Source organism: Vombatus ursinus, unplaced genomic scaffold (genome assembly GCF_900497805.2).
Source record: "Vombatus ursinus unplaced genomic scaffold, bare-nosed wombat genome assembly UNPS02014768.1, whole genome shotgun sequence".
Taxonomy (NCBI): domain Eukaryota; kingdom Metazoa; phylum Chordata; class Mammalia; order Diprotodontia; family Vombatidae; genus Vombatus; species Vombatus ursinus.
The window spans coordinates 8964662-8989570 of record NW_020954546.1 but is presented as its reverse complement, the minus strand read 5'-3'; the positions used below and the strand labels follow the sequence as shown (position 1 = coordinate 8989570).

General features: G+C 42.4%; 1 protein-coding gene across 7 annotated transcripts in view; it reads right to left on the bottom strand.

Moving 5' to 3' along the window:
- Nucleotides 1–24909, bottom strand: part of YEATS2 (YEATS domain containing 2) — a 104346-nt gene that overhangs the window by 53429 nt on the left and 26008 nt on the right. For all 7 annotated transcript variants that reach the window (XM_027861803.1, XM_027861801.1, XM_027861800.1 and 4 more), the window contains 5 exons: nucleotides 22500–22661; nucleotides 16890–17001; nucleotides 8898–8942; nucleotides 7148–7328; nucleotides 3794–4033 (listed from right to left, as the gene is read on the bottom strand). In XM_027861803.1, coding sequence (XP_027717604.1) covers nucleotides 3794–4033; nucleotides 7148–7328; nucleotides 8898–8942; nucleotides 16890–17001; nucleotides 22500–22661 — 740 coding nt within the window. The remainder of the gene's footprint in view (nucleotides 1–3793; nucleotides 4034–7147; nucleotides 7329–8897; nucleotides 8943–16889; nucleotides 17002–22499; nucleotides 22662–24909) is intronic.

Genomic DNA, 24909 nt, shown 5'->3' with positions numbered 1-24909 from the left:
GCACACTTTCAGCTGGTTCTCTGTTGACCTTCCTAATTTATCATGTACCATACCCTGCTCCTCCTGAGCCCGAGCACCTACTCTGCCCTCTGTGGGACACTCACTTTCTGTGGAGACAATGACGTTTGGGGACTAAAGACACACACGACCTCTAGTAGAATACTGGTGGGGAAAAGAAACCCCCAACAGAACTTGGAGATCATAAAGGAACTCTGCAATTTCTCCAAGGCCACTCATCTCAGCTGCCTCTTGTGTTCAATCCCCGATCCAACTCACTGTTCATTTGCGCTGAAGTCCAAGTTAAATCAACAAGCATTTACATGTTAAACACTACTAAGTACCAAACACTGTGCCAGGGCTAGGGATACCAAGAAAAGCAAAAATCAGTCCCTGCCCTCAAGGAGCTCACAGTCGAATGGGGAAGACAACATGCAAGCAGTTATGTAAAAACAAGATCCCCACAGGATAAATGAACATCATCTCTGATGGACAAATAAGTTATACATCTAATGCACACTACAATCTGAAAACAGCCACTCATTCTTTAGCCACTTCCCTCGTCCTGTGCGGAAGCTTGGGTCAATACTGTTGAGTGGTCCTGGGTCCCCCCGAGGAGGCTCCCTCAGGTTTGACACATCAGCTCTATGCCTGGGACCTCACCCCGACAGCCCGGAGCATCTGTCTCTGTTTCGTGCCTCATCTGGTATCTCCAATCAAGAAGTCGTCCCAATTCTATATCCCTCTGAGTGATGCTCCCTAGAGCCTGGGTCTCCTCTATACACACTCAGCTCAAGCCAACTGCTTTTCCCCTCTTTATTTTCTATGGTACCATTTCTATTTCCTCTACAACCACATCTAACACCGGGATGTAAATGGTCCAAATATTTTGGACTTAATGTTCTTGACGGGTTTTTTTTTAAAGTCCAGTAAAATTTTTTGCTGATCTTTCCCATTTGTCCCTAAATGCCTCTGGGATAACTTTGCTTAGCTGGTTCTCTCAACAATGTTTCTTTAAACTGGTCTTATTTTCTGTTGCTTCTCTTTTTTGAGGTTATAGGGCTCATAATCCTCAACTGTGTTTCTCAATGAGCTTTCACAAATTTTAAAATCTGTATATTCAACCATTTTCAATCTGGTGTTACCAGTGACTATCGTATCCACCAGTTGTCAGGTAGGTTAGGTGGTGGCACACTAAAAGACTTTTGAAGCTCTTTGTTTTCATCACTATTTTACAATGTTTTAAATTTCTGCATGAAATTATTTGTCTATATCTATGTCCTTACTTCTAACTATATCCTAATTTCCAACAATAACTTGCCTGACAACAAGACCTGAGTTGTTTCAACTACATCCCATATAGCTTTTCTCCTTTTTCTCCTATCTTTCTCCTTTTTTCTCCTCTTTCTCCTATCTTTGCACTAATTTTGGTCTTTGCTCTAACAAGTCTGTGGTCACTAAAAACTGATTCAGTAATGACTCATACATCAGTAATGAGTTATTTCCTATTTGTTAAAATATAGCCAGCTTCATGTTCATGATGCTATTCCCCTACTGATTCTTTACTTAAGAAAGTACCAGAGATATCTAGGCACACGGCTTCTAGGGAAGTCTTTGGTCTCTGGTTCCTAAAACCCTATTTTCCAATATAGTTTCTGCTGTCCTCACCTACTCCTATCCTTGCACTGAAGTCATTAACAAAGTACAAGCTAATATCATTTGGAGGGCCCAGTTCTTCCCAGAAGTCTGTACTCCTTCATTCTAAGCTAGATTATTTTCAAAGTCGTCTTTTTGCAAGTACTGAAATACGAGTTGACCAAATGGCCCATGACATGATGTTTCTTGTGGCCTTAGGGCACGTGTTAAAAAATATTCACCCAACTGCGTTATTTACTAAGGCTAACCTATGAGGCATTCTTCTTAGACAAAACTTCCTTCTTTCTTCTAGCTTCACTCACAAAAGAGGTTCTTAACCAAGGGTCCGTGAACTTGTTTTTAAAAATTACTTTGATAACTGTATTTCAACTGTACTGTGTTTTATTTTATGCATTTAAGAAAATACGATTTTATGTAAGATGAATGTATGTATAGTCGAAGGAAAGGAAAGGATAAAGATACTATTTCTTTACTACAAAATGTTGTCTCTGCAGTGGATTGTTTTCTGATATTTTGCCTTTAGGGGAGTCACAAATAAAAGCTTTTTGAAATTTAAAAAAAAAAAGAAAATATGATTATGATAAGGGGCCTATAGGCTTCACCAGACTGCCAAAGGTTCCAAGACATGACAAAGATAAAAGAATCCTGAGCCACAGCAAGAATGTCAAGAACGACAGCATCCAGCGCATCCAGGGTCGTTTCAATTGCTGGTCACAAGTACCTCACATTTAGAAGGCCGGCAGCTATTTGAAAGTTCAGCCAGTCTAAAAACGGTGATTTTTCGCACCCTCTGCCCCTTTTCCACCACCTTGCCACTGTCACGACAGAAACGGGAGGGAGATGCAGAGGACCAAAAGCCATTTTATACTCTCTGTTTCGCAGGCCGTCACGGCCCAGGGAGTCACGACCCAAAGTGCCTAGGCCAAAGGTGAGAAACGTCTTTATGTTTAGTGAGCCTGGTCTATTGTGGGACCACCCTTGAAGTCCGCCCAGACTGGTGTAACTTGGTAAAGTTGGTACTCTGCTGGCTGAGCTTTTGAGAACTCAGTCATTACCACACCAGGAGAAACCAGCAGGCAGAACTTTGTGAATGAAAAGAGCTCTTCTGGAGAAATCACTGCCTCCAGGACCAAATACAAAGTCCTCTGCTGGCCATTTAAAGTCCTTCATAACCCGGCTCCCTCCTACCTTTCCAGTCTTACACCTTCCTCCCCTCGCTGACTGTCCCCAAGGTTTGGACATCTCTCCTCCCTCACTTGGACCTCCCGATGGCCTGAAAGTCTCAGCTAAGATCCCACCCTCCACAAAAAGCCTTTCCCAGTCTTCCTCGATATTGGCGTCCTCCCTCTGAGATTCTAATTTATTCTGTATATATCTTCCTGGCAGATAGCTGTTTGCACGTTGTCTCTGCCCACTAGACTGTGAACTCCCTGAGGGCAGTAACTGTGTTGCCATTTTTGTCTCCCTGTATATAGCACAGTGCCTGGCACACACTAGGGGCTTAATAAATGCTTGGTGACTTGCCTCCAGAGAGTATTTTTGCCATCATCTCAACCATCTATCCAAATAAGCAACGGCTCTGTACTATTATAAAGTAACAAAATCACAGTTGTGAATTTCACTTCTTCTCTTTCTGCTTACATTTGAACTGAGGTCCTAATTAGTACTAAAACAGTCAAAATGTGGGAGAAATAATCTTTGGGAAAATAAGCCCCTCCACAACAGAGATGACTAAATCAGCCAGCCCTCACACGTAAATAGAAGTTGGTAGAACATCAAACTAAAATCACTCTTTCCTCTCAGTGGCCGTTGATAACTACACAGAAAACAATTTTTCAGATGGCTTCTCCCAACCTGCCCACAGCCTAGAGAAGCACAGCAGCCTAACCAAAAGACAACTGGACCTGAATGAGATGACATGAGTTCAAGGCCTACTTCCACCTCTCGACACTGACCTTCGTGTTCCTCATTCTGTAAAACTGGGTTAATAGTTAATAATACTGATCTCAGAGGGCTGCTATGAAGAGACCAGTGTCAACCCAAAATGCAGTATGAATGCAAGGTGCTGTTATCACCACCACCAGCACCACCGCTGCTGCCATCGCCAGCATCATCATCAACAACACGACCTCTGGCCTACCTGAGACAATTTTGCAGCTCATAGTGATCGGCTGAAAAGATTTTCCAGGAGACTCAGGATTTGGAACTTGACCTTGCGGCACAATTTTGCAACTGGCTGCTATTGGCTGGAATGCTGAATTACCATGAGAGCCAAAGGTTACCCTCTGCGATGATACCAATTTTGTGGGTGTACGTTCCACTGAGGATGGCAAAGAGTAAAATGCTGTGGGTCTGTCAGCTTCAGTTTTTGCTTGAAAACCTGAATAAAACATGAAATCATGATACATAACACGAAATAATGATACACAGTGCCTCACCACCTAACCAAGAAGAAAAGGATGAGTCACATAAATAAAACACCACAAATTTCCTGTCAGCTTGTGCTCCCTTTAAGATATTTGCTAGCAGTAAATGAAAGAAGCAATTTTTTCCAGTTGCTACTAAAAGGTATTATTTTCATGGAAAAACCAGTGAATGTTCTGGAGAACTGAAAACAAAACATACCTTTGTCACGGCAGAGAACTGAGGGACTGCTAAGACAAAATATTGTCTATACTGCCAGATGCGGTTACAGTGGCAGGTATTTTTACTTGTTTTCTTAGTTAAAAAAAAAAGGTTCACTCTAGAAGGGGGAGGTGAGATACGTGATGTAAAAACAAAGGGAATAAATGAAACATTTTAAAAAGTTATTATTCTGAGGGAGTAAAGAGTTAACTAGAGCTAACTGCATATTCTACTCGACACACAAGAAATCAAATTAACTGCAACCCACATGCACGGCACAAAGTCACTCTCTTCTGTTTTGATTTTTGCTGAAAAACTGCTCCAATTCAGTAGGCAACGTAACATCAAGAGAAAATATTCATTCACACTTCAAAGACTTCAGCCAACATCCATAAAGTAACCACTCCATGAAAGGCACTGTGCCAGATACTAGACATACACAAAGAATGAAATCAGTTCCTGCTCATGAGGAGCTCCTTGGGAACATGGACTGCCTCACTTTTGTAGCCCTCATGTGTGGCATAGGGCCTGGCACACAATAAGTGCTTAATAAATGCTTGTTTGATTGCTTACAATCTATTCTAATAACTTAGCTTTTAACCAACCATATCTGATACATCACTCGTTAAAAAAGTCTAACAGAGGAGGAGTGATATCTGGAGAATAAAATTAAATGGTAAGAGAGGATTATACTGAGAGAAGGAGAAAGGGAGAGGTAGAATGGGTTAAATTATCTCACAAAAAACAGAAAAGGCTCTTAAGGTGGAAGAGAAATGGGGGAAAGTGAGAGGGAATGAGTGAATCTTATTCTCATCAGATTTGGCTTAAGGAGGGAATAACATACACACTCAATTGGGTATGGAAATCTGTCTTACCCTATAGGAAAATAGGGGGGAAGGGGACAAGAGAGCAGGAGGATGATAGAAAGGAAGGCAGATTGGGAGAGGGAGTAATCAGAAGCAAACACTTCTGAGGAAGGACAGGGTCAAAAGAAAGAATAGAATGGAGGGCAGAATAGGATTAAGGGTAATAGAGTTAGTTTTTCACAACATGACTACTATGGAAGTGTTTTGCGTAACTGCACATGTACAACCTGTATTGAGTTGCTTGCCTTTTCAACGAGGGTGAGTGGGGAGGGAAGAAGGGAGAAAATTTGGAACCCAAAGTTTTAAAAACACATGTTCAAAAAAAAAAAGTTTTCACATGCAACTGGGAAATAAGAAGTACAGGAAATGGGGTACAGAAATCTATCCTGCCCTACAGGAAAATAGAAGGGGAAGGGGATAAGAGAAGGGGGGGAGAGACAGAAGGAAAGGCAGACTAGGGGAAGGGGTATTCAGAATACATGCCATCTTGGGGTAGGGTGAGGGTCGAGATGGGGTGAAAATTTGGAACTCAAAATCTTGAGGAAGTGAATGTTGAAAATCAAAAATAAATAAATTTAAAATATATATACATATCCAACACACACACACAAAACGTCTAACAAAAAAGACAAAGAGTCAAATAATGTCCAAGCATCCACACTAAATTAAACCAAAGGCTGTAGAAGGTGCAGCGTTCTTAAGAAGAGATGCATGGAGGGATGCTCTGTGCCACACCTGTGCTGCCTAGAGGGATGTTATGTGTCACACCTGTGCCGATGTTAAAACTTCAGAACCTTGATGAAGTTAAGCCCGGCTCAAAGAGGAGTGAAAGACCTGACCCAAAGCCAGGGCTCTCCTCTGTGGCCTGGAGACACCATTCCCACTCTGGGGTGGCACAGCATTCTAGACAGCAGAGGCAAGACCTTGACCTGGCCCAGAGCACAATCAGCATGGAATTGGACACAGAAACCCTTCGCAGACATGGGATGGGCTCTTCTTTTCCCTTTTGGGCAGCAACAAAGGAGGACATCCTGCTGGACCATACAGAATGGCACTGGGGGTCAGTTTCCTGGGACCCCCCGGCAGATCTGATTCTCAGCACACTGGTCTGCCGGAAATGAAGACTCCAATGGGGCAGAACTTGCAAAGAACTCAGCCGAAGCCCTCTCCACTGAGCTGCGTGACACCTCCACTGAGATGGAAGGAGGCAGCAGGAAGTGGGGGAGAGGGAAAAAGTGGTCCTTGTCTGCCAGGAGCCAGACCCTTGTCACCCCTGAAGGGCTCTGAGCCACCTGAATGATCTTCTGAGCTTGTGTGTGTGTGTGCGCACGCGCACAAGTGACCTGCCCTGCTCTCCTCCCTTGGCATTTTGTATGAGGCTAAGCTGGATGTCACTTCATTGGGTGCAGATCAGGCCTCTGGCACTGCAAATGTGTAAGAAAAAGGCCTTCCTGATACCTGTTTGAAATGCCACCCATTAACCACTCAAGAGTCTGAATGTCCTAGATATAATACTGATGAAGACACTTCATCCGTCCATTGAAAAACTACCTAATAAACACAAATTCTACATGAAGTATGCTAGACACTGGAAGAAATTCTGATAAAGAAGACCTAATTGTTGCCCTCACAGAGATCACAATCTAGCAGGGTTGACAGTCAGTGCACAACTGTCAGGAACCTATACTTTTATTACTATTTCGAGGATTGTGATTTCTCCAGGCAGAGATGGGTAAGTTCACAAATAGTTCAGTTTGCCTACACTGGGTTATACATGGAAGGACACGGACGGGGGAAGGGGGGGATGGTTTAGCAGTCAACCAAGGACCAGGCTATGGAGGATAAGGAGTTTGGTGTTTATCAGGGGGATGCAAGAAGAGAAATGGCACGACTAGATTCATGCTTGGCAGATGAATCCGTGAGTGTCTAAACCAGGGGAAATGCTCCAGCAGAAGCAGTCGGCAAGGAGGCAACAGCACCCAGAAGAACACACATTACATTACCTTTCTCCACAGCAACATCAGGCATAGGCTCATGTGAAGGTTTTCTAGGAGAAGCAGCTTTCACTGGGGCTGGCATGGGCAAAGGCAAAGATGAAGGGGCATCGGAGACATCGGACTCTGAGGACTGAGGATAAAGGTGGTCTTCTCCAAGGGAATGCCGATGGAGCTCAACATCCACCACCTGGAAGACATGAAAACATGTGCTCAGATCACTCACCAACAACCTAAAAGGTACCAGGGCCTGCCTGAGAATGTGGCGCGCTAGACCTGCGAAGTGACAGATGCTAGGCCCATGATTGGAAGGGGTGGCAATGAGACCTCTTTTTAGAGGGCACCAGGTCTGTATCCACAAAGCTACCCACCTGCATGTCTCACATGCAAAAGGGGAGGCCTACCCTTGAAACACGGCTTCCCATCCCAGAGTGACTCCTGAGACTGGAAAGGAAGCTTCCATGCCATCTGATTCAGGGTGTTGCCATCAGAAACATCATACCTATGTCGTCCAGCAGTTAAGAATTTATGACTTCAGTGAAACGTGGACCACATCTCATTGGCATGGGCACTTTCTTAATAGAGTGGTACAAATGAACCCATAAAGAATTAACAACAACAAATATCTGCATAGTGCTTTAAGGCTTGCAATGAAAGATAAAAGTTTTTCATAAACTTAAAATGAAGTTACACAAATACCAATGCTATACTAGGTTCTCCACAAAACATTACTGAAAATATTAGACTACTCAAGTAGAAACGATGCTTTTTATTCATTAACTTCAAACAGAAGTAATGATTTCGCCTAACAGTATTTTTTATTATTTTATCCCACTCAAACATTTTTATGAACACTGTCATAGATTTTTTGTAACATTTTAGTATTCACATCACCTGAGATAATAAAACTGAGTCACAGAGACGTCTAAGTTCCTGTTGTTCAATGATCGGTTCTGGATGAAGTCCATAAATAGGACTTCAGCTTTTTAGACTCCCAAAAATTTCAATGCCAATTTCTACGTTACAAGCTATTGGGCTCTGAGAAGGGAATACTGTCAGACAGTTAGCTCAGCAGAACACATTACTAATATGACATCCAGAAGTTTGATTGCTACGTGGTCCCAGTTATCCTTACAAAGAGAAAAATTCCAGACCATAATCAGACTAGACCCCTCCATGTAATCTCAATTACTCATGTCACGTGCTTGTGACTGGTCATAAAGAAAACTACACTGTCTCTTATATATATATCCATACACAAACACATACACACACTATACACACACATGAATGAATTCAAGAAACCAGTCCCCACTACTGGAAAAAATAACTCAGAGCATCCCACTACTACAAATGGGTCAATAGCATCTTACCTGACTCTTAAGGGCCACTGGTATTAAGGGACAGAAGAGAGCTTCCAGTCTAAGATTCTGACCTTATCACTATGCAAACTGCAGCTCAGGGAGGTAGTATGCCCAAGTTAGCGTGGGATAAGCTGCAGAGCCAGGATTCAAAAACTAGCACCATCTTTTAATTTTTTTCCTATTTCAATATTAGGATACTACCCTGCTCATCAGCCCAGTGATATTTTCCTAAATAAAAATGGATTCAGCTTTCCTTCTGCAGTTGTTAGAGCAACTGCTTTAGTAAGCAGTGCCTTTTAGAGGACTGTATCATATCACAAATGCAAAAGCAACAAGAACATGACATTCAATCCACTCACTCACAACTATACAGAACATTTTAGGAAAGAGCGTACCGTCTCAGCACCTAGAGTCTGCAGGCCAGTGTAAGTTCTGTCCAGCTATGGGGAGAGAAAAAAACAGAAGTCATTTATGTCAAGTGCCCAGGGACCCATAAACTTCAGAAAACATCCAGTACTCTCGAGAGCAGGCCTCCACACACAACAGTCTAGGGATATTTAAAAGTCTGCCGGCAGGAAACCCATGACATGCAGTAAAAACACTCCTTTTCTGCTCAGAGGATTGGGAAATATGGCAAATGGTGGGAACATTCTGTTACTATCTTCTTAATCCTTCAAGGATCTGAGCCTTTATTTGTGTTGGTACTCCATTTATGACTTTGGACGTGGTCTTCAGGAACTACTATGGCTGAAAGATTCCTATTCCCATAGCCCATGAGGGCTAAGCCTCACAAACCTTAGTCAGGCTGGTATTGGCTGTCAACAGCCCACACGCAAGGCAACCCTAGGTCAATGGGACCAGCCTTAGTTGGTGCTGTGGATACGGTCTTTTTTTTCTTTTTTATTTAATATTTTCCTTCCCAATGATATACAAAAACAATTTTTAACATTCATTTCTTAAAATTTTGAGTTCCAAATTCTCTCCCTTCCTCACTCCTCTCCCCCCACTTTAAAAAGACAAGCAATTTGATATAGGTTATATGTGCGTAGTCATGCAAAACATATTTCCATATTAGGCATGTTTTAAAAGAAAGCATAAACAGCCCCCCCCCCCAAAAAAAAAGAAAAAGGAAAAAGGAAAAGAAAGAAAAGCTTAAAAAAAAAGTATGCTTCAATCTTCATTCAGACTCCATCAGTTCTTTTTTTTGGATGTTGATGCATTTTTCATCCTAAGTCCTTCAAAACTGTCTTGGTTCAGTGCATTGCTGAGAATAGATAAGTCATTCACAGTCAATCATCATACACTGTTTCTGTTAGTGTGTACAATGGTCTCCTGGTTCTGCTCATTTCACTTTGCATCAGTTCATACAAATCTTTTCAGGTTCTTCTGAGGCCATACTGCTTGTCATTTCTTACAGCAAAACAGCATTCCATCATAATCATATAACATAACTTGTTCAGCCATTCCCCAGTTGATGGGCACCCTCTCAATTTCCAATTCTTTGCCACCAGAAAAGAGCTGCTATGTATATTTTCATACATATAAACCCTTTTCCTTTTTTTTTTTTTAAATCTCTTTGGGATACAGACCTAGTAGTGGTACTGCTGGGTCAAAGGGTATGCATGATTTTATAGGCCTTTAGGTGTAATTCCAAATTGCTCTCCAGAATGGTTGGATCAGTTTGCAACTTCACCAATAGTGCATGAGTGTCTCAATTTCCCCACATCCCCTCCAACATCCGTCATTTTCTTTTCTGACATAGCCAAACTGATAGGTGTGCAGTGGCACTTCAGAGATTCTCTAATTAGTAGTGATTTAGAGCATTTTTTCATGACTATAGATAGCTTTGATTACTTTCTCTGAAGACTGCCTGTTCATGTCCTTTGACCATTTATCAACTGGGGAATGACCTGTGTTTCTCATAAATTTGACCGAGTTCTCATATTTGAGAAATGAGGCCTTTATCAGAGAAACCTGCTGTAAAATTTTGCTGAGTTATGATTACTGTGTATTTCCCTCCATCCTATTTTTCCCCATTTATGCTACTCTCTCTCTCTCATCCTCTCAAAAGTCTTTTGCTTCTGATTACCACCTCATCCAATCTGCCCTCCCTTCTATCAGCACCGCCCCCCCTTCTCTTATCCCCTTTCCCTCCTACATCCTTGAAGGGTAAGAATGATTTCTATACCCAAGTGAGTGTGTATGTCATTGGCTCTTTGAGTCAATTCCAATGAGAGTAGGGTTCAAGCCCTGTTCCCCAGCTCCTCTCTTTCTCTCCAATGTAAAAGCTCTTTCATGACTCTTTTGCTCCATGTAGTTTCATTTCTTGAAATACAGCACTGGAGGTCCCGACTTTGGAGCTACTTGACCATGCCTTAAACCCAAATCATTCTGCTGTCATTGACTGGCCAACAATAGGTCTCAGCCCAATGCCTCACTTGGTCACTGTTTGGGTTCCCATGGCTCAGAGTGAGTGTAAATTGCAATTGTTTCTGTTCTGGCCAGAAACCCTGAGGGTCTTCCCCTCTCACATTGATTTTTTTTTTTTTGGCTATGTAAAAGAGGCCATCCTTTGCCTCATTTCTTACCTAGCCTTACTCACTGAATGGACATTGCCTCAGACAAAATGAGACCTGGAAAAGACCTTAGCTTAAAAAAGGCAAGGTCTCCCACTGCACTGGGGGCCACCTCCAGTTCTCCTGATCTATATTTTGCCCCTACACCCAGATGGCTCCTGAGGAGCACAGCCCTGCCTCACTTAAATCTAATTTATTTGCAAGTCATGACATCACCTTCCTGATGTCATTGGTCCTCTTCAAGGACAAATAACAATGTGAAATAATTTACCTCCCCTTTCCCTCTTCTCCCAGTTTATTCCTTTCTCACCCCTTAATTTTATTTTGTAAGATATCATCCCATCATATTCAACTCATATCCATGCCCTCTATTTATGTACACTCCTTCTAAATGCCCTAATAAATAATACAGTTCTTAGGAATTACAAATATCATCTTCCAATTTAGGAATGTAAACAGTTTGACCTTATTGAAGCCCTTGTGATTTCTTTCCTGTTTACCTTTTTATGCTTTTCTTGAATCTTGTATTTGAAGGATAAACTTTCTATTCAGCTCTGGTCTTTTCATCAGGAATGCTCAAAAGTCCTCTGTTTCATCGAATGTCCATTTTTTCCCCGTGAAGGATTATATTCAGTTTTGCTGGGTAGGTGATTCTTGGTTGTAATCCTAGCTTCTTTGCCCTCCAGGATATCATATTCCAAGCCCTCTGATCCTTCAAAGTAGAAACTGCTAAATTGTGTTATCCTGACTGTGGTTCCATGATATTCTAACTGTTTCTTTCTGGATACTTCAATACTTTCTCCTTGACCTGCGAGCTCTGGAATTGGCTATACTACTCTTAGGAGTTTTCATTTTGGTATTTTTTAAATTTTTTTTTTTTTTAGGCAATTGGGGTTAAGTGACTTGCCCAAGGTCACACAGCTAGTAAGTGTCAAGTGTTTGGTCTGAGGCCGGATTTGAACTCAGCTCCTCCTGACTTCAGGGCTGGTGCTCTATCCACTGCGCCACCTAGTTGACCCACTTTGGGATCTTTTTTAGGAGGTGACCAGTGGATTCTTTTCATTTCTATTTTGCCCTCTGGTTCTAAAATATCAGAGCAGTTTTCCTTGATAATTTCTTGAAAGATGATCTCCAGGCTCTTTTTTTCACCATGGCTTTCAGGTAGTCCAATTATTCTTTAAAAAATTATCTATTTCTTATTTATTTTCCAGGTCAGTTGTTTCTCCAATGAGATATTTCAAATTTTCTTCTATTTTTAAAAATTCTTTTGATTCTGTTTTATTGTTTCTTGATGTCCCAGGGAGTCATTAGCTTCCATTTGCTCAATTCTAATTTTTAAGGATTATTTTTTCCCATGAGCTTTTATACCTCCTTTTCCATTGGGCCAATTCTACTTTTTAAGATAAGTTCTTCTCTTCAGTGGATGTTTGTGCCTCTTTTACCATATTGATAATCTGTTTTTTAAGACACTATTTTCTTCAGGTTTTTTTTTATGCCTCTTTTACTAGGTTATTGACTCTTTCTTCATGATTTTCTTGCATCACTGTCATTTCCTTTCCCATTTTTTCCTCTACCTCTCTTATTTGATTTTTAAACTCCTTTTTGAGCTCTTCCAGGAATTCTTTTTGGGTCTGAGACCAATTCCTATTTTTCTTTGAGGCTCTAGATGTAGTACTTTTGACTGTTGTCTTCTCAGTTTGTGTTTTGATTTTCCCTGTCACTAGAGTAACTTTCTATGATCAGGTTCTTTTTTTGTTGTTAGCTCATTTTTCCAGCCTATTTATAGAATTTTAATTTTATGCTAAAATTCAACTCTGCTTCTGGGGTAGAAGGGGCACTGTCCCAAGCTTCAGGTTTCTTGTACAGCTGTTTTCAGAGCTAGTTGGGGGGGCAGGGAGGAAGGGGGTGAGGCTATTGAGAGTGACTTCTGCCCTAAAACTACGGCCCCACTCCCCCTGCGCCACAACGTCTGGTGTGCTAATCGCTCCTCCTGTCCCCGGGACTATAACCCAGATCCGCATATAGGCAATGCAACAGAGACCTGCGCCCAGTGCCAGTAAAGGAAGCCCTGTAATCTCCTTCTGGCAGGCTAACACCTCCCCCTGCCCCCCCAGAGCTAGCCTAGAGCTCCAGAAGCCGCCCCCCCAGGCCTGCTGCTGGCTTGCCGGGGCACAGCTTGTGTTAGACTGTGCTCTAATCACACCTCAGTGAGAGAGACCTTTTCTTCTGACGTTCTAGGTTGTCTGGGCTGGAAAAACTGTTCTACCCCAACCTTTTGTGGGTTCTGCTGCTCCAGCACTTGTTTTGAGGCATTATTTTAAAGTCATTGGGAGAGGAACATGGGAGAGCTCAGGCAAGTCCTTGCTTTTTCTCCGCCATCGTGGCTCAGTCAGCAAACTTTCCTTCAAACTCCTCTTTTACCTCCTCTCTCATAAGTCCTTGCTTCCAAGAATGAACAGAAGGATCATCCCTGCATCTTTAGGAAGACTGAATCAAATTTCCCAGGCCTCCCCTGAACACAGCCTTTGAAAACCCACGGTCACCTCCACTAAATACTAAAGTATGAGGGTAGGAAAGTATAAATTGAGGAAAACTAATAAACCACCTGTGAAAGTGCTTGCTGTAGTCCAACATCAACGAGAATAACAAATTATTCTTTAGGTAACTGGCAAAGTGATCGTTTATTACCTTTTCTCATATGTGTAATATGTTTCCCTACAGTCACTTGTTCATCCAAGGGCACTGCTTCTTTGAAATAAATCAACTAGAAAGTAATCAAGATAATCCCTGGCGCTTCTGAAGGGGAGCACCTGGGAGGCCACATCTGCACTGTCTTTCCTCCCGATCTTTCCTATTAAACTGCCCAGTTTACAACAATGCGGAATGATTCAAGGACTCCAAACATCCAAATTCCCTTATAATCATGCACATCACCATAGAAGAAGAATTTACCAAACACCTGCTATTGTAAAGCAGGGTGTTAGGAACTGTGAGGGAACATAAAGACACATAAGGCATAGTCCCTGACTTGAAGAGAATCAATCAATCAACTGACAAATTTTTATTAAGCCCCTATTCCATACCAGGCACTGTACCAAGTGCTAGGGACAGAAAGACAAAAATGAACAGTCTCTCCCCTAAAGGGACTAGTCTCACCTACGGCAGTAATAAGGACGTTCCTAAGAGGGGAAGATCTGGAATGAAAAAGAATGCGTTCAATCCAGACAGAAAGTTTAAGACGTCGATGACATCCACTGTGAAATGTCCAACAGACAACTGAAGATGCAAGACTGGAGGTCAGGAGAGAGATAAGGGCTGGATAAATAGATCTGAGAATCAGAAGAGAAATGATAACTGAATGCAACAGTGCTGATGAAATCACCAAACAAAACAGCACAGAGGAGGAAATGAAGAGGGCTCAAGAGAGAGTCCTGAGGAAACCCATCATCAGCTGAGGCAACCTGGATGAAGATCCAGCAAATGAGACTGAGAAGGAGAGGTCAGGGAGAGGGGAGGAGAACGAGATGTTCAAAGAAAAGAAGGGGATCAACGGTGTCAAAGGTTGCAGCAAGATCAAGAGTAAGAACTGAGAAAGATCACCAGACTGAGAATCAGGAGAACTTTCAGAGCTTCAAAGAGAATGTTAAGAGAGCGGTTTCATCAGACGCTGGACTACAGAAGTGAAGAAGAAGGTGAGAGGAAAGGAAGCAGAAACACTGTAGACAAGCTTCTCAAGGGGGCTAGCCACAAAAAGGAGAGGTACAGGATTATGGCTCAGGGATGGAAAAAGCATGAGGGTATTCTGAGGCCAGGAGAGACACAGGCATGTTTGTAGAGAGTGGGGAAGGAGCCTTTAGATGGGGAGAAACTGAAGATAAGTGAGAAGGTGGAGAAGGGGGAGGATGAAATGGAATGGGGTCACCTGTGCCCGTAGAGAGGTTTGCTTTGGCCAGGGGAATGACCACCTCTTCTTGTGAGATAAGGGTGACAGAGAAGGTCGCTGCATAAGGCATCCGAATGAGATGAGATGAGATGAGGAGGGGATAACAGGAAGTGGTCTCAATTATTTCAGTGAATGAGGCCCTCCTCAAAGTCCTGACTGAGAGAGAAAAGGGCTTGTTCTAACAGTATTACAAGTATTTTTCTTTTCTCTTCTGTGTGTTATTCTCCTTCCATTACTGCCCTTAAATGCTGTCAGGGTGACTTTGCCAAGATCCACTGCTACTCTGCCTTATACATGACTATCGCTCAGAACTGTCCATACAAACAAGTTTAAGTTCTAACTGGTGTTGCCTTTGCTGGCCATCTTCGGCCTGTGCTGGCAGCTAAGTTAAGTGTTTGCTGACTAAGGTGCTTTCTGGGCTCTTGCAGCCTCTCTGCTGTGACAATTAATTAAAACTGGTTATGCTCCAAAACCTCCTGGTGGAGATCTGCAATGACCATCCACCCTGGAAAGACCAAGTGGATGGAAAATGTTTATTACCCAGATTACAACACGCACTGGTCCAGACAGTATTATAGATCCAGTGAGAAGGGCCCAGAGTAAAAAGGAGGATAATGGACTACATTTCCTTCAGCAAAACGAAAAGCTCCTTTAATGATCCCAGCTTCCCAGGAAAACAAAGGTCAATCTTTTTAATATCAACATTCTACCAATTTTGCTGCTATATGGCAGCAAGACTGGAAACAGACAAGCCTCTAGAGTACTAGAAATGATTTAATGATGAAAATCTCAAATAGAGATAGAGCAGATCATGGTGGGTAAGATTAGATTGAAACATAAAACCAACGAGGAATTCCAAAGATGAGCAGCAGTAAAAGAAGTCATCAAGTTAGTATATGACAAGAAGAGAAGAAGGGAGGGTTATGTGGTGAGGTGAAGGATGACAGGTATGGACAGCCAGAGTACCTGTGAGATCAGGAGAAAGCAAGGAAGGCCTCGAGCATCGTGGGTGGACAAAGTCACACCAAACAGGCAGGCAAAGATGATTCAGATCCACTAAAATATCTGCATGTGACACTTACTGATATATTGATATATTAATATATTTATATATTTACAGCATCAAGTGACCATGCGCTTCTCTATTTAGGTTTAAAGAATAGCACCTTGAGAAAGCAATTTAAAATACCAAGATACCAATGCCTATCTCTAACTTAGTAAAGACATGCCTCAACGGGGCTGTGACAGCATTCTCTAAGGCTGACAGCTGTGAATGCTATAAGAAAGGAAGGAGTTCCAGATATGCATGCTCCAAAGAAAATATCCACCCTGGTCACAACCAAGGAGAGAAGAATAAGTTAATTCTAAATTTATGAAAATTTATTCAGTGGAAAATGTGCATGATATCAACCTATGAAAGGCAAGTGGGGAAAGACTTCACTTATAAGGCTCAAATTATGCTACCCTTTGCATTTAGGAAAATGCCCCTTTCAGAGCCCTCATGACACACAGACTAGGTAGGACTTCTCACCTTAAATGAACATAAGCATAAGAATGATTTAAATGCCCTGCCCAAAGTCACATGACTAGCAGGCCTTTCTACTAGATACAGGCTATTTCCAAGAGTTCTGTTCTTTGAGAATTCACACCAATTCTCTGGAGCCACTTACCCGGGCTCCACCATGCCAGCTATAACCCAAGTGGTCTTCCTTTCTGCTTCCACAGCTCAGATGCAGGGACCCTACCGTCCTCAAGAACCTTTCACCCACCTCCTCCCGCCATGCCCATTCTTCTTCACCATAAAGCATGTCTGGGAGTACAAATGGTGCCCACAAGCTGTTTCGGGTAGCGTCATTCCCATACAATACCTTCAGGTTATGGATGATATCTATCCGCTTGTTCTGGTTGTCCTTAAAGTGAACTTGAACTCTGACTGGAAATTCACCCCAACCTCTCCTGGTCAGGTGGAAAGGAGGCTCTCTAGAGAAAAGCAGACACAGAGATTTCACCCAGACTCTTTCCTTCCTTCCTCATGAAGTAGACTGATAAACATTTCCCAATGAGAATTCTCTTAAGTCAATTGATTATTGCTGAGTTTTGCTAAAGTTAACAGGAGACAAATACGGAGTTAAATGAAATTTACATTTGGTGTCTAAGTTCAAATAAATATGGAGTTAACAACCTAAAATATTTCTACTGACACGTAAATTAAATCTTAGGTATTTTAAAAACTGAAGTTAATGATTCAGGTTTTCCAGCAGCATTTGCTTGTTGATCATATAGGAATCTCAGGTAGCATACCAACAGCTAAGCTCATGTTTACAGACAGTCTAAAAAATAAAAACTGCTTCTTAGCAACCCCTGCTTCCTTTGCCACAGTCACTACAGCAGAAGAAAGGGCCAGGTGATGGGGATGGACTGAGGGCTTTGGGCACTTTTCTTTGTTTAATGAGTTGCTGTCGCCAAAGAGGTCATCACCAAGCAGATAATCTAATGGGTACTGAGCTCTCCGTATTACAGCAGGCTGTTCCTCAGATAGCAGACATGGTTTGTTGCTGAGACTATACTTGAAAGGAAGAAAAATCATGGAAAAGAACCCAGTTGGGTGGGCCCTTCCCCTTTGATGGATTTATGGGACGACAGAGATGAGTCACAAAGGGTGGTTAGGCATGAACAAACTGGAATTTACATCTCCGGAAGGAGTACCCATATTAATGAGGTCACAAATTTACTGCAAGATTAGAGAAATACAAGATAAGGGGAAGAATGCCTTTAAAACACAAATGTAAATTCCTGACCAAGGAAGAGGAAAATATGTCCGAGTTGTGAGGAGATAATCCTTAATATCAAAGAAACATAAAATTTTGAGTTCTAGTTGAGAAGAGTTAGGTAGGCTCCAGCAAGCATGACCGAAAGTAAAGGACAGAACCCAAAAGCATATACAGCCTCACAAATACCAGGACAGCACATGTGAAGCACAAGGCAAGAAGACAGAGCCTACCACTAGGGCAAACTACTATCATCAACACTATTAAGACTAAAAAGGAAAACTGCTGAAAAATAAAATATCCAGTACATTTCAATAAAAAGAACAGGGCCTGCATTACAGACCAGAGAAAAGAGGAGATTCTCCAGGCAGGCAAAACCAGCAAAGACACCAGCAAAAGTACCGAAGGAATTGGCTAAAAGTCAGCACGGTTTCAAGCAGCAGCTGGAAAAGCAAACTTGGAGCTAAACAATAACAACAACAACAAAAACTCCAATCAGTCCTCCAGTGATGAGAACAGAGACTCTAGGGAGTGGATCAACTGGGAACCAGGGCATGGAAACAGTATGAATCAACCAAGTGGAGGGAGCCCAGGAGCTAAAAAAGAATCATGACACAGGCTCCTGTCCGTGGTGCTAAGTAATGTCAACACTACTAGTAATCGATCTCAACAGAAGAGAGTTTGGATCTAGGAAGCCGGTCACACTATCATGAAGTTTACTTGTATTCTCAACTGTCTGCATGCACTAGACCTTTACAGAGAAATGAAGGTAACGGTCAGGCCCCAGGGGTGGGGTTTTATATGGGAGACATAACCTCACATCTTAGAGATCCGTCAGCTGACATTGCTTAGGAACATTTTCCGTCAGAGACTTTTCAGTCAAGTGTCTATTTATATTCATGGATGCCTTTATTTGACAATAAAAAGCTGGTTCCTATCAACTACACTGCTAAATTTCCCATAAAAGTTAAAGAGAAACAATGGCCAAGAGAGTCAGGCTAGGGACATTCTGTTAAAAACAGATGAGTGACTTTAATAGCCCCAGAACAAGTCCCACTATGAAGGCAGGGCCTGGACAAGGCAGCAGCCAGGAAGAAAGCTTGGGAAGGCAACACCGTGGTAGAAGAGTTTTATTTCCAAAACATTTTTCCACCTGTGATCTCATTTGGGAGGAAGCATGCCCACAGCAGAAAGACCAAGGAAGACTCAAGTTGAAGCTCTGCCCCTTCTGTGGCCTTGGGCAAGTCACTCAGTGGCAACTCTGAGATCCAAATTAGAGACAAATTACTGATGTGCATGGGTATAAGAAATGTCCACACCAGCCCTTCCTGATGCTGAGGGATCCTCACAACATCCCTGTGAGGTGAGAAGGACGAGGACAAAAACTCTCACTGACTTCAGACCAAGGCACAGAGAAGGTAACACAGATGCTCAAAATGAAGGGCGAAGCCTGACTCCCAGGCCTGGCGCTTCCTTCCCCAAGCCCTCTGAGTCTCTGCCAAGACAAGGTTTGGGCTCCGTGAGGCAAAGCTAATTGATGCCGCAGACAGTCCAGGTAGGGGCAGCAAAGCCAGGTCCATTCAGAACAACTTTGCCAACTGGCCAGTGGAGGTGGGGAAAGGGCCAAGTCTTCTAGAGGATTCACTATTTCCAGAGAAGCCTCAGATTTGCCAAACGGGTAAACGCAGAGAAGAGCCCCCTAAGGAGAACATCAGTGTCAGCCTACAAACCCTGAGGCAAGAATACACTCCGCTCTCAAGAAGATTCTCTGAGTTAGGGCCAAAGAGAACCAGAGCAGACATTTACGAGTTGCTGGTGAGCAGGTCCCCCCAAACTATCCCAGGCCAGCTTCAGTGGTTCCAGATAAAGGAAGCAGCCTCAATTCGAGGGTTCTCCTGATCAGTCCAGAATGCACCGAGCTACCTTGGCATAGTATAGCACCAATGTGAAAGTTGGGAAAGGGCATGGGATGGGTAAGAGTAGAATTTAGAAGGGGGGTGTCATCAGAAACTGTCAAACAAAGATGGACAGAGAGCACACCTGGCAATTCTGTCAAATGCGAAAAAGACTTCACAAGAAAACCACCCGACTCTGCCCGCTCCAGCAGGCACGACATGATTCCAAGCAGTGTGAAAGCAAATCTGTGCTTCTGATCCAGACATACGATTAACATCAGCCTTTCTTATGGCTGCAACAGCCCCCTGTTAGTCAGATTCCCATCATATAACTGGACTGTGAACTATGGTTACATTTAAAATCAGAGCTCAGGAGAGGGATTCCAAGTCAGACATCAAGAAAACGGGATTAAATAGAGAAAGTATGGGGAAAATGAGCACAGTTGTCTGTGTGAGCGTGTTTGCGTGAGAGATCCATCCTGTGGCATGGCCACTACTGCAGTGAGAAGCACAATCAAACGTCCCAAGAACGACCACCAGAAGCTGCTAAGAACAAAGCTCCTGTCAGCTAGGATGCGCGAAGGCCTTCCTTTCGCTTTTGCCCAATCAGAGACGCTCACATTTTGAAAAGCTGCCCCTTAGCCCCCTCTGGAGTGAGGGCTGGATTCTCCACTTCTATCAACCTCAGGCACATCTGGATGCTGGTGCAGCCCCACTCACCCCCAGACAGTGTCCATGGGGCACAGGAATCCATGACGAGTGGCACGCACTCCTGAAGCTAGCTCAGCTTCAAACTTCTGCCTTCCCCTCTCCCTCTTCTCTTGCTACCTTTCCCATCTGATCTTATTGGGTCAATAGAGTTCTTCCCCTAGAGCAAAGCTTCTCAACCTACTTAACCCACTCTTTGGTGGCGGGCTGGCAAAGCCTTCTGGGAACTTTGTTTTTAAACAGATAAAACAAATGACAAAGACAATGTTGTCAAATAGTTAAAAAATAAAAACAGCCCCCCAACAAAAAAAAACCTCAATCAAACTGAGAGATCCAAATTCTAAAAAACAGAAACAGGAACAAACAAGCTCCTAGGCCCCAGAGAAAGCACTTCTGCTACTCTATGTTTTAGAATCCCAGGGGTGGAGAATCTGCAGCCCTGAGGCCACGTGTGGCCCTCTAGGTCCTTGGGTGCGGCCTTTTGGCTGAGTCCAAGTTTTACAGAAATAAATCCTCTTATTAAGGAGATGTGTTCTGTGAAGTTTGGATTCAGGCAAAGGGCTGCACTTGAGGACCTAGAGGGCGACGTGTGGCCTTAAGGCCGCCAGTCTCCCACCCCTGCTCTAGACCTTCTGCACAGAAGTCTTCTATTTTTCTTGATTTTCTTTCTTCTCTCCTTTTCCTAATTTTCCATTCCAGTGGTTTATTCCTAATTACAACAGACCTTAAAATAACTCTTCTTCTTTTTTTTTTTTTCCTGTTGGGCAATGGGGGTTAAGTGACTTGCCCAGGGTCACACAGCTAGTAGGTGTTATGTGTCTGAGGCTGGATTTGAACTCAGGTCCTCCTGAATCCAGGGCCAGTGCTCTATCCACTGCAACACCTAGCTGCCCCTAAAATGACTCTTCTTACTGTTAAGTATTATTATTTGAAGTTTAGTTACAAAAGTTTTACTTGCCGCAGCACTATTTTTCCAAAATTTCCATTTCAATGCTTAAGGAGAGAGATCTAATAAAAGTTCATTATTTTTACTGAGAACATGCAAGCTAAACATTCTGAAACAAAGATAAACTTTACAACAACTGGGAATTCAGAAAAATGCTGACACAATTAGTGTTTATACTATTTTCTTAGCACAGACAAGGCAAGAGAGCATCGGCTTAACTGCTAGGATCTTGGACATTTAGCCAAAGCTACTTCTTCAGCACCAAAAGAAAAAACATTTTAAGTTCTCTCCTCAAATCAAATTGTCTTTTTTAATCACTAACACAGTTTTGTGAGAGTTCCGGCACTAACAGCTAATGAACCATTCAAGACTTCCTTAACAGAAGCCTGCAGGAAACAGCGAAGCTCACTGAGTGAGGTGACAAGGGGACTTCAGCACACAGGCCTCCCCTTAGTCAGCAGCACCATCACTGTCACCGTCACACAGGTCTGGGGCCTAGCACAAAGTCAGTTACAAGAGCAAGGGCAGGTTAGGTCTGGGAACTGCCCCAGGGAGAAAGCCTACCCCTTCCACCTCCCTCCTGGTGCTAAACCCTGTGGCAAAGCCCACATCACACTGCCCTAGTTACAACTCTGCTACTTATATAAAGGTGTCTGGCAAAAATAGGGACCTGAAACTATTAATCTGGCAAAGAGCTAGATCCCTGAGAAGTGCTTCTAATGTAAGACATTATGGTCAGCACGTTTCTCTTCCATTTCAAGATAATAGAGTATAGTAGAAAGACCTCTAGAATAGGTATCCCATTCAAGCCCCAGCTCTACCACTAACAAGCTGTGTGAATTTGGGCAAATTACTTAATCTTCCTCTGCCTCGGTTTCTTCATGTGTAAAAAGTGGCTGGGTTAGATGACCTTTAAAGTTCCCTCTGCTTCCGCAATTTTATTAAATGTTTAATGCTCCATTACATAACAGGATAACTTCCATCGGCCACCAGCTGCTCTGTTGGGTTTCCACATCACCCCCAGCACCATCGTCCCCCTACTCTAGGAAGCCTCTGGTGGCTGTGGGGACTGTCTTTCTCATTTGCATCCCCGGCGCTTAGCCCAGTGCCTGGCCCATCGTAACAGCTTACTACATGTTTATTGTGTGACATTCTGCTCACCGAACTTCCACCAGGTCATTTGGTTTATAGCTGGGATGCAGAAAGAACCACACTTTCTTCACAAAGTGATTGATGCTGGGCTCTCTCCGGGAGCCCCGCACATACACCATCCACTTGTGAGTTGACTGGTCATTGTCTTCTCTTTTATCAGGCGGAATGTACCTAGCGAGAAAAACAAAATTGAGTTGTTACTTTTCAGAAGACATGCTCAAAACTACTTACTCTCAGCCGTTTTCAGGAAAGTTGGGGTTCAAGAATCTTCCAAAGCTGCATCAGTGGAATAAACACAACAAAACTCATTCAGTTTCTTCTTTCCAGAAAGAAGTCTGGATGTCTACAGAACAAGCTTACGGTTAAGGTAAAAAAAAAATGTCAGCATGTATTTTTAGTTAATAATAATAAAAAAAAATTCCATAAATTGCTTTGCCGCCAGGGTACACAGGTGACAAAATTAAGAGTTATCCTTTATCATGGAATGGAGAACTACCAGCCACGGACTAAATCTCATCCAGACCTTGTTCCTCTCCATCCCTAGAACACCACGATCCTGATCACTATTGATGTAAATAAAACAGCAACAATACCTAGCTTTGAGGGTTACAGAGTATTTTACATATATTATCTCATTTGATTCTCACAACAACCTTGTGAGGTAGTTCCATTATTATCTCCATTTTACAATTGAAGAAACTGAGGCGGAAGTTCAGTGACTTGCCTAGGATCACACAGTTTACTCTAAGTAGATGAGGCAAGATTCAAATCAAGTAGGTGGTGAAACGGAGAGTCAGGAAAACCCAAGTTCATTTCCAGCCCTGGACACACGATAGCTCTGTCTGCCTCAGTTTTCTCAACTGTAAAACGGGGATCATGAGAGCAACTACCCCCCAGGGTTGTTGTGAGCATCAAGTGAGATCCCATGTGTAAAGTGTTTAGTACAATTCCTAGCACACAGTAGGCATTTAACAAATGTTGGTGTCCTTCTTTTGACTCCTGACTCCATGTCCCAACACTGTTAACCTAGCTGCCTCAATTTCTACTGCCAGTAATCTACTTTGGTTATCCTATGCAGAATGAAGGCCCTATCAATGTAAGGATTAAAAGAGTTAAAAGGCTATGGACAATGTGGTTAACCAACAAATCAAAATTTCAAAGGATACTACATAACAGTTTAAATAACGTAAAGTACCATAGTAATATAGGAATGGGCTATCCTAGGATATAGGTGAAAATTGGATCTCTTTGAAAGGAAAAAATGTGTAAGTAAATGTGGAAAATCAATTACATAGAATTACTGCTATTTTATTTGGGAGGAAGCTATATCTTTTTCAAAAAACAAATAAGTTGCAAGAACTTAAAAAGAAAGCCAGGAAAGGGATGAAATTCAGAGTGACAAACAAAAATGGAAAGCCGATTTTTTTTTCCCTAGCAATAGCCTTGAGGAAGAAGCAGGCAAATCAGAGGAGGCATCCAGGGAGACAAGTATATGATTAGTGACCTTGGCAGAAACGGGGCCACAATCACAGGACAGCATGAGATCACCGTGTTCTAGAAACATTCTTTTCCCCCAGAGGAGCTCAGCCCCCACTGCCTGAGGGTGTAACCCTGAGCGCCACACTGAAAAATAATATATATGAGGAGTAAACACATGTGCATGAGCTGCAACGAATACTTATAGGCCTTACCTAGGGCTCTACCTAAAGGGGAGAACTGGGGAGCAGGGCCCAGAATCCGGCAAAATTTTTTAAAAAAGTGTTTTGTAACTGTGTTCATATAGTTCCTGGGTTTGTTTTGGCAGGTAGACTACCAAATATTTTATAATGTCTACAGTAACTTTACATGGAATTTTTCTTTCTATCTCTTGCTGTTGGGCTTTGTTAATAAAACAGAAATGTCGATGATTTGTGTGGGTTTATTTTATATACTGCCACTCCGCTAAATTTGTTTATTATTTCAAGTAATTTTTTTACTTGATTCTCTAAGTATACCATCATATCATCTGCAAAGAGTAATAACTTTGTTTCTTCTTTGCCTATTCTAATTTCTTCAATTTCTTTTTCTTCTCTTATTGCTAAAACTAACATTGCTAAAACTAACTATGCTTTTTCTGCCATCTATTGAGACAATCACATGATTTCTGTTAGTTTTGTTGTTGATATGGCCAATCATGCTGATAGTTTTCCTAATACTGAACTAGCCCTGCATTCCTGGTATACATCCTACCTGGTCATAGTATATTATCCTCAAGATAAGCTGCTGTAATCTCTTTGCTAATATTTTATTTAAAATTTCTAACATTTACATTCATTAGAGAATCTATAATTTTAGGGTCTATAATTTGCTTTCTGTTTTGACTCTTCCCGGTTTAGACAACAGCACTATACTTGTATCATAAAAAGAATTTGGTAGGACT